The sequence below is a fragment of the Sinocyclocheilus rhinocerous genome, unplaced genomic scaffold (genome assembly GCF_001515625.1).
Source record: "Sinocyclocheilus rhinocerous isolate Xijiao unplaced genomic scaffold, SAMN03320098_v1.1 scaffold619, whole genome shotgun sequence".
Lineage (NCBI taxonomy): Eukaryota > Metazoa > Chordata > Actinopteri > Cypriniformes > Cyprinidae > Sinocyclocheilus > Sinocyclocheilus rhinocerous.
In genome coordinates this window covers 88,890-98,808 of record NW_015636051.1, presented here as the reverse complement: position 1 = coordinate 98,808, position 9,919 = coordinate 88,890, and the positions used below count along the sequence as shown (strand labels likewise).

General features: G+C 38.4%; 1 protein-coding gene across 2 annotated transcripts in view; it reads left to right on the top strand.

The window, feature by feature from the left end:
- cntn5 (contactin 5) overlaps positions 1–9,919 on the top strand; it is a 200,301-nt gene that overhangs the window by 108,569 nt on the left and 81,813 nt on the right. For both annotated transcript variants that reach the window (XM_016562234.1, XM_016562233.1), the window contains 2 exons: positions 1,965–2,067; positions 6,063–6,244. In XM_016562234.1, coding sequence (XP_016417720.1) covers positions 1,965–2,067; positions 6,063–6,244 — 285 coding nt within the window. The remainder of the gene's footprint in view (positions 1–1,964; positions 2,068–6,062; positions 6,245–9,919) is intronic.

Below are 9,919 nucleotides of genomic sequence, written 5' to 3'. Positions count from 1 at the left end.
TATATATTTCTGTGCACTGAACATGCAGCATGCAGTGTTTATATAATATAAACTGCGAAGTGTGGCACCGTGTGCACACGAACAGCTCCAGTGTTTTCAGCATCTCAGAGCATCTTGGTTCATAGTAAATGCAGCGACATTTCTTCAAGTGCTGTGAGTTTAACGTGCATTTAAACTAGAACACAACATGCACAAATAAAGTTTTATTTTCGCATTTGCAGATTTTTTTGTAGACAGATAATTGCATTTCACAAGGTTTATAATGAGAAGTGTTTGTAAACCGGTTGTCACAAAAAAAAAATAATAAAAAACGTCCCTGCTTTTTTTTCTCCCAAAATAAAAGCTTAAGGGTTTAACTCTTGCAAGTGAAAATATTATGACAGAAATATTGTCATTTTAAAATTGCATTGAAAAGTAAATACATTTATATAATTATTATTTTAATTTCAATTTTAAAGTGCATTTGTACAGCTAGTGCATGAATGCAATCCAGAAGTGCTACATCCACCATGTTGGCTTTAACTTGTGACTAACAGCATCAATTGTGTCACTTACCTGCCTAACTCTTTTCCTGTGGCTTAATGGGATAGTCTCCATCAAATGCACACTCCACAATCTCACTGGAAGTATTAGGTCATCAACGTACTTTTCACCTACTGTTTATCGAATATTATGTATTTGGCAACATAGGCACATTTTTACAATGAAAATCTACATTTTATTATTATTTTATTTATTTGTACAGTATATCTGTTTCACTTATTTATTTTTATATCTGGTTTTTTTTTTTTTTTGAAGTAGTACACTTGCTCCGTAGCTCTGGTATAACAACACTTGCAATTCGGAACTCTCAGGTACAAGTTTATAGAAAGAAGGTAAAATGGCATGGCAGATGCATTTTTGTTATGATTTATGTTCAAGTTAGATTAGGTGGTATGCTATTTTCAAACACGATCAATAAGACTGATAATGATAGCATTAACCTTTCATTGCCACTAACTAGACATTAGGTGCGTTCGACTTGAAGCACGGCTACAGACGGTCGCTCTGAAAAAGCTGCGCCAGCTGAGTCAGCCGGCTGCTCTCGAAACGCTATCGCGGTACTTTGATGCCACACGTGACAGTAACGGGGCGTCGGCGCCGGTTCAAGTCGGACAAAATTTCTAACCGGCATGCACTGCTTCAAGTCAGCCGCCGATCGGTTTGCGCGGCGCCGCATGAAGTTGAACGCACCTATTTTATTTCCAAACTGCCATGATACATATAACAACCAATGTAATACAACACTTTCACTTTGAAAGCATTGCAAAACCCACATGTTTTTTTTTTTTTTCTACTGAGCCTGGGATGGTATTCAGGGATACTACTCTTTTGACATACTGTTTTCTGCATATTATATAATATGGAAGTAGGCACTCCTTCGGATGCAGTAAAAGTGTGACATTAGTTAGCAAGATGGCTAACACTGCTTACATCAGCTGTAAGTGAATTTTAAGGTAATGATTTTAGCTAGATGCTAATGCTTACATGCAAAATCAAATAGTATGTGACAGGTGCCTGTGGTATTCGAAACATTATGCTGCCACACAGAGAATGATGGGAAATGCAGCCTGTCACCTCATAAACCAGCTAAATGAGTTGTACTTTCTGTGAAACTTAACTGCTTTTCTTAGTCAGCAGTAAACAAAATAGCTAAATAGCAGAGTGTACATTGACAATGAGCACCTGGTGATGAGTGCCAGTTAGCTTCCTTCAAGATTGAAACCCCCTGAACTTGGAAAGTCTGAGTTTTCATTGATGTTTTTTTTTTTTTTGACAAAAGTATGTATTTTTTCATTGCATGGCATAAGTATGTTAATTAGCACACATGTTAATGCTGAGCTTCCATTTAGTGTCATGCCATCATATATGGTGAAATCTATATGTAGACCTACCTTTATGAATGTCTTACGTTTTGTTTTTAGGAGTGATGGGGGAGTACGAGCCCAAAATTGAAGCGCATTTTCCCCAGACGGTACTGGCAGCCAAAGGCATCACAGTGCGGCTAGAGTGCTTTGCCCTTGGGAAGTAAGTATGTTGGCATAATCAACCCACCCCCACCCAGACCGCTTCCCGACATTGTGCCACCTGAAGGTGCCTTTCTATCACACAGAGGCAGAACATGCACCGTTGCCCCTTTGAAGCACCTCTTTTGCTATTGGAATCATTAATAATCATAATTGCGGAAAATTTAACCAGTCAAACCACTTTCTTTTCAGAATAGAGAGCAGAATGCATTCTCCAGAGATGAGATGGTACCAGGAGGATAGCTATTTTTACTCCTAACTCCGCTCTGCTATTAAAGGAGCTCTCCACAAGTATTGAACTCTGTGCCATAACTGATATAGTGGCAATTTCACTGTGATTGGTGTAGAAACAGCACCGAGATTCAGCCCCTGGGAGCTGTATATTCTCGTAATAGTTGTATGGGGTGGCAGAGGGTGAGGGCCAGGGGTTGTGAGGCAGGAGAGCGATTTGACTGTCTGTACATGCCATTGTTTGGAGGATGCTTTTAATATCTGGTCTGTTCACATATGGTCAAGGATAGCACAGTGAGAAATGAAAGTGGCCAGTACAGACCCACAGCCAGAAGGCAGAAAAGCACTCCGACATTCAGTCAGCGCAGCACACTGACTATAAATGATGGAGCGAGGAGGCTTTTTTTCACATGCTTAAGATATGCTTTGCCATGCCATCCTGCTCGCTTACACATAAAGAGATCATTTGAAAAGCGCTCTCTGTTTTTACTTGAACAGGAATAGCTGCCATAACTTTGGGTTTGTTTTTAGTTAGCAGCAAACATACAAGAGGCTATATGAAGGTGACATGCGAACCTTTTTATTTTTTAAATGTAGAGCTGTTTCTCTAGAATTAAATTGAAAAATAAAACAGATTACTTAGATATTGTATAGGCAAATGCAGAAGTTGATGTCTAGAGAAGTCTAGAATGGAGTGGTTAATTGATTTAAATGTTTTTGGGAGATTGTTGATCACTGCACACATTAATATAACAAAATAATAACGAAAGAGCTATTTAATTTTCAAGCAAAATATTTCACATAAGGAGCTTTTTAAGCAAAATATTTCCCATAAAACAATAGATATATATTCAGAATGAAAGTTTTTTGGTGCAAATGTAATAATAATAACAATAAAATATCTATCTATCATCTGTCTATCTGTCTCTCTGTCTGTCTCTCTGTCTATCTATATTTATATATTTGGTTTTGTGTTATTTTCTGCTTTATTTTTATTTGTCATTGTCAGGATACATTCTGTAGAACTTTCTTTGGGATTCTCAGTTTGTAGCTTAACAGAACTTGATAGGGTGTTTTGCGTAAAGGAAATGCAATTCTGCATTTTAAATACATAATCCAGTGTCATCGTGCTGTAATTCTATTTGCGTTTGTTATTTGTAATGAATAATTCAAATGCAAAGCCTATCAAGCGCAAACAGATTCTAAGCCAAACTGTTCTAAGGGCCCAGTAATTGTTTACAGTGCCTTCAAGGACCCCTTTGTGTGGAAATGTCGTTTACAATTAATTATCCACATTAGAATAATAAGTCATTACTTAAACCTAGACATTAATCTATGTATTCTTGTTGGCTTCTCTCCCTTAGTTCAATTAAACTTTACAGACTCTTAGCTCGCTGCTCAGTGAATGGAGAAATCACGGAGATCTCGCCAATGGCCTTTCTCTTCGCTCGCAGCTCATTTAGTGCTGATAGCAAATCCTCTGGTGAACTTTAGGCCCCTCCTCCCTCCCTCCTCTTACCCGCAAATAAATGATTTATCAGTGCACATTATTCGAAAATGGCACTCGTTATAATGAACTAAACTGAACTAAGAATTACTTTTAGTCTCATGCTGTCACTCAGCATGTATGACAACCTAACAGTCGGGGCGACTAAGGGCTTGGCATTGTGTGCCGGGAAAAGGCTAGAATGTTTATTGTCAGTAGCTCGGGCAGTCTACCCGAAATGTCTGCAGGGATGCTTTTCAGAGGCGGCATTGTACCTTACACTTTCAAAGGCAAACTGCCAGCTTATAATGGTGAATGGGTCTGGAGCCGAAAATGTTACCGGGGCGAAAATGTTACCGGCGCTGTCATGCATGCTGGCATTTTGTTGAAGGTATAACCTTTCTGGATGGTTCTCACACCACTTAAGAAATAATGGTTAGATATTTTTTATTCAAATGAATTGCTCTTGAACATTTTCAGGGTTAGATAAACAATATGAATGTAAATTTTTACTCATAAAAATTTAGTGGCGTGTTATTGTGCATTTAAGAAGGGAATTTTGAATTAAATTGAATTGATTTCACATTATAAACTTAATTAAAGACTACATTATACTATATACTATATATAGTATATATACTACATTGTGAGATAAAAAAAAATATTAATCCTAGAAACAACAACAATTACTGGTCTGAAAAAAAAAGTTTACTTGATTATCCATACGTTTTTTTGTGTTTTTTTTTTTTCGCATATCAGATTTTGAGGAACATTTGCACATCTCTCAATCATCATAGTGTTGCATTTTATTATATGTTTGCACCCCACAATGGAAGAGCTCTGATTATAAAATGTTTAAATATCATCCTACTAAGACATTATTTGTACAGTGATAACTAATAATTATATGCATTGTATGTAAGTAGTCTGCTATTCTGTTATGACGCAAGCAGACTTTCATCTTTTTGGCCACATAAACATAAGCAACTGCACATTTATTTATTATTATTAGCATTTCTTTTAGCACTCAAAACAGAACTATTTGCTTTATTAGTAATTATATGAGACATACAAATAATATCCACACCTACCAATGCACTTCATCTCTAAAATGACACTATATGATGAAATCACTGAAGACAAAATGTTTGTTCTACAACTTTAAAAAGGCCCCATGAGTTTTATCATAGATCCACCATGATTTAAACTGACAGGACAGAAATGTCATCCTGTGTGGATAAATGTCCTTGTACAATTTAAGAGGATGTAGAGGGACAAAGGACTCAGAAATGTGAAGTTTTTACAGAGGGGCCTGCGGATGATTGATGCCGGTGTCTGGGTTTTCCACAGCGTCACATTTCCATTGTTGGAAAGCTGTGAAATGGAGCTGTCACTATGTAGCAGTGCTGATTGTGTCTGATAGAGCGGGTTATCTACACACGGGTGCCGCACCTAGGAGGTCATATCACACGCCCGCTGCAGCCACAAATAGGGATGGATGGCAGTGTACAAATACTGCTTATCTACACAGCTATATAGACGTTTATTGTGTTACCCAGTACACAGCCACTTACAGAGTGCTGCCATATCAGATTGTCCTGTTCGTACTTTCAAAAAGACCACAGTATCAGCTTTATGAATTAGCACAGATGCACGTTTTGGGCAGAGATAAAGGAATTGCTTTTAGAAAGTGCTTTTTTGAGATGAAGTATATAGTTTTTACACTGCAAGCATCGCCAGATAGATTGGATCAAATCAGCTGGGTTTCGTGATGTTGTTAGGTGATGATTTACGCTTCTGTAAAAGCCACAAGTCACGATGATTTCAACACTGTTTAAAAATAAAATTGTGTGTAAAAGCCAAATTCCTGGTAAGGAAATAATCTACCTCCTGAAGAGCTCATCTACCAAACAGAGAGGTTGCTGTTACCTTTAAAACCTTGTCAATTTACTGGCATTCAGTGGAATTCAGCAGTGACGCTCACTCCCATGAATCACTGCAAAATAAATGCTACAAATACTTCCAGGGAAAAAGGGCTCTATTGTAAAAAAAGAATGACATGTTTTCAAAAAGGTTTTCTGAACACTCCCCTTAGCCACAGTTGGACAGACAAACAGATCCCACCCTAGAATCACACAATTGGTTGAGTCAAAGTCATGCTAGTTAATATTCTCAAACAAACTAGAATAAACTTGGATAAGATGAACTATTGCAGCATCAAAAAATGATATATTACCTCTTTAATTATTTATTTATTATATATATTTTTATGTTCTCAGTCCTGTCCCCACCATCACCTGGAGAAAGATGAGTGGGAACATCCCCAAAAAAGCCCGTCTGCGCAAATCACAGGCTGTTCTCGAGATCCCCAACATCCAGCTAGAGGATTCTGGGAGTTACGAGTGTAAAGCTGAGAACACCAGAGGAGGCACTGCCTTCAGAGGACAACTCCAGGTCTACAGTGAGTACAGCTCTGCTTCTGAAAAACTGTGCAACCAGATCATTAAAAAGGACATTTCTGTCACACTTGATTTTAAGGTTCAGTTCTCACGATTAACTATTAACTATGACTCTTATCCTCCTAATTTGCTTATTAATAGTTTGTAAGGTAACTGTTAAGTATAGGTATGGGGTAGGATTAAGGGATATAAAATATGGTCGTGCAGAATAAAGGCCCGTTCACACCAAGAACGATAACTTAACACTTAACAATAACTGTGGAACACACACTATTTATACACTCATACACTTATTTATCTAACACTCATACTCAGTCTACACCTAAAATTTGCACATAATATACAGTACCTGTACATACAAAACTGTCTATTGTAATATACCTGCACATACAATTGTCGATTTATATATTTGTATTCCTTATTTACTTGTTCTATTTTTTATTTTTTATTATCTGTGTTTTTTGTTCTGTCACTGTCATTCTGTTACACTGTGGAAGCTTCTGTCACGAAAACAAATTCCTTGTATGTGTAAACATACCTGGCAATAAAGCTCATTCTGATTCTGATTCTGATTCTGATTCTGATAACTATAAAGATAACTATATTAGCGTCCACACCAGCGGATATTGTCTGTTTATTCCAAGCGCACACTCATCTGCCGCTTTAAATTCTCGAGCTCGTCATAGCAGGATTGATTCTGATTGACTGTCAATGTTTTTTATCGTTCATCAGCTGGAAAAAATCGTTATGAAAGTGATTTCAACTATATTGTTTCTCTGTGTCTTTATTGTTATAGCTGTGGTGTGGACTCTGCTATTCTTTAATATTGAGAACGATTTTTACATTTACATTTAGACATTTAGCAGACGCTTTTATCCAAAGCGACTTACAAATGAGGACAATGGAAGCAATCAAAATCAACAAAAGAGCAATGATATGCAAGTGCTATAACAAGTCTCAGCTAGCTTAATGCAGTACACATAGCAAGGTTTTTTTTTTTATCATATAATAAACAAAAAGAAAACAGATAGAATAGAAAAAGTATAGAGCAAGCTAGTGTTAGAGGCATTTTTTGCTTTTGTTAATTGTATAATAAATAAAAAGAAAACAAATAGATAGAATGCGAAAATATTAGAGAAGCAAGTGTTAGTTTTTTTTTTTTTTTAAGAAAACAAGCAGTTAGTAAATAAATAGAGTGCAAGTCTAAAGGGGGCAAGTTTTATAAAGAATAGAATTAGAATAGAGAGTGCTAGAGTTAAAGGGTCAAATAAAGATGAAAGAGATGTGTTTTTAGCCGAGCTAAGGACTCCGCTGCTCGGACGGAGCTGGGCAGTTCATTGCACCAGGAGGGAACATTTAATTTAAAAGTCAGAGAAAGTGATTTTGTGCCTCTTTGGGATGGCACAATAAAGCACCATTCACTTGCAGAAGGCAAGCTTCTAGAGGGCACATAAGTCTGAAGTAATGAATTTAGGTAAAGTGGTGCAGAGCCAGTGGTGGTTTTGTAGGCAAACATTAATGCCTGGACAGAACAAAAGCTTGAACAAGAAGTTGTGAAGCATGTTCCCGAAAGAAAGGGCCTGATATTCTTGATGTTGAATAAAGCAAATCTGCAGGACCGAGCAGTTTTAGCAATGTGGTCTGAGAAAGTCTGCTGATCGTCAATCATAGCTCCAAGGTTTAGTGTCATTAGCATAGCAGTGATATGAAAAGCCATGTTTCTGAATGACAGAACCTAGTGATGCCATGTAGACAGAGAAGAGAAGTGGTCCAAGTACTGAGCCCTGAGGCACCCCAGTGGTTAGATGTTGTGACTTGAACACCTCACCTCTCCAAGATATCGGGAAGGACCTATCTGAGAGATAAGACTCAAACCATTGGAGTGTGGTTCCTAAGATGCCCTTTGCCAATAGGGTTGACAGGAGGATCTGGTGGTTAACCATGTCAAAAGCAGCGGACAGATCTAGCAAGATAATTATTGAAGATTTGGAATCCGCTCTTGCCAGTCTTAGGGCTTCAACAACTGAGAGCAAGGCAGTCTCGGTTGAAAGTCCACTTCTGAAACCAGACTGGTTGCTGTCAAGGACGTCACTTCTGAGCGGCGCATGCGCAAAGCTGACCTCATACGTAATTCCCCCGGAACTGCTTCCGTTTTACAACAGTGAGCGCAAGCTAGATTCAAGATTATTACGTTTTGAATATGGATATTTTTCTTACAAAAACAAATCTATTCACTACAGGAGGCCTTTGTTCACCCCCCAGAGCTGTGTGAGACACTTTTTTTGTGGAAGGGTGCTTTTATTTCACGTCTTTTGGACAGAAGCAATGCAACACCCGCTGAGTACAACGATAGAGCTTGAAAGATCAAAGACAATTTTTAATATAACTCCGACTGGATTCGTCTGAAAGAAGAAAGTCATATACACCTAGGATGCATCGGGGGTGAGTAAAATGCAGCCTAATTTTTATTTTTGGGTGAACTAACCCTTTAAGGCATTAATATGTGCTTTATGAATACTAATAAACAGCCAGTATGCTAGTAATATGCATGCTAGTTAATACTGAGAATTGGTCCTTAAAAATAAAGCATTACTGAAAATAAAGCATTACCAAAAAAGTGTGTTACTCATTTGTAAGTTGCGACGAAAGCGTCTGTTAAATGTATAAATCTATATGAGCAAGTGGGGGATTGATAATGGTGAAAGCCAAGGCAGGTTTATCCTACAGACTAGAATGATGGCTCAAATCATCTGGCTTATTGAGGGAAGATGTGCTATTTCTTTGTTATTTTGATTGGATGAATTTTTCCAAAGACTTACGTTGAAGAAGCAATATCTAGAGACCAAACCAGGTATGGGCAACTACAGTCCAGGAGGGTTGCTAGCAGTTTAGCTCTATCCCCAATCAAACATACCTTAAAAATCTAACCAAAGTCTTCAGGATTACTAGAAAACTATAGACATGTGCGCTTGATTAGGCATGGAGCTAAACTCCACAGGACATTGGCAGTCCAGGACTGGAGTTGCCGATCCCTGGACGAGACTATCGCAGAAATTTGAGGATGGGCTCTGTTGTGGAGGTCTTCAATCCTGCTCCTAAAGACAGACTCTTTTACAATATTTATTTCCAAGTTGCTTTAACACACAACACTGATGTATGATTTTCAAGCAATCTTGAAGACCTTGATTAGCTGGTTCAGGGTTGGTTTGATTAGGGTTGGAGCTAAACACTGCAGTACAGTGGGTCTCCAGTAGCAGGGCTGAAGACCTGTGCTCTATTATAACATCCATCCACATCCCAGAACCCTTTAACTGTCAGACTCTGTTCCGTGTTTTGTGGTTGTTTTGCTCCTCATGTGCCTTCCTTTCCCATGTTTAATTTGTCCCAGGTGTTTCCCTTGATGTTTCATTGCTCCCAGGTGTGTCTCGTCATCCCCTCCTCCTGTGTGAATAAATAGGGTTCCCTGTGTGTGCTCCAGCGTCCGGTATTGTTCATGTCATTATGTATAGCGTGAGTGTTCCATGTTCCGTTGTGTCAATTAAACCCAGTTGGATTGATGTACTCCTCGTCTCTCTCCGTTCCTTGCTCCTCAGTCCGCTCAGCAGTGCACCCGTGACAGAATACCGGACCAAAACCGAACGTGAGCGGCGACTTTTTCCTCGCGTTTGTTTTTCCCC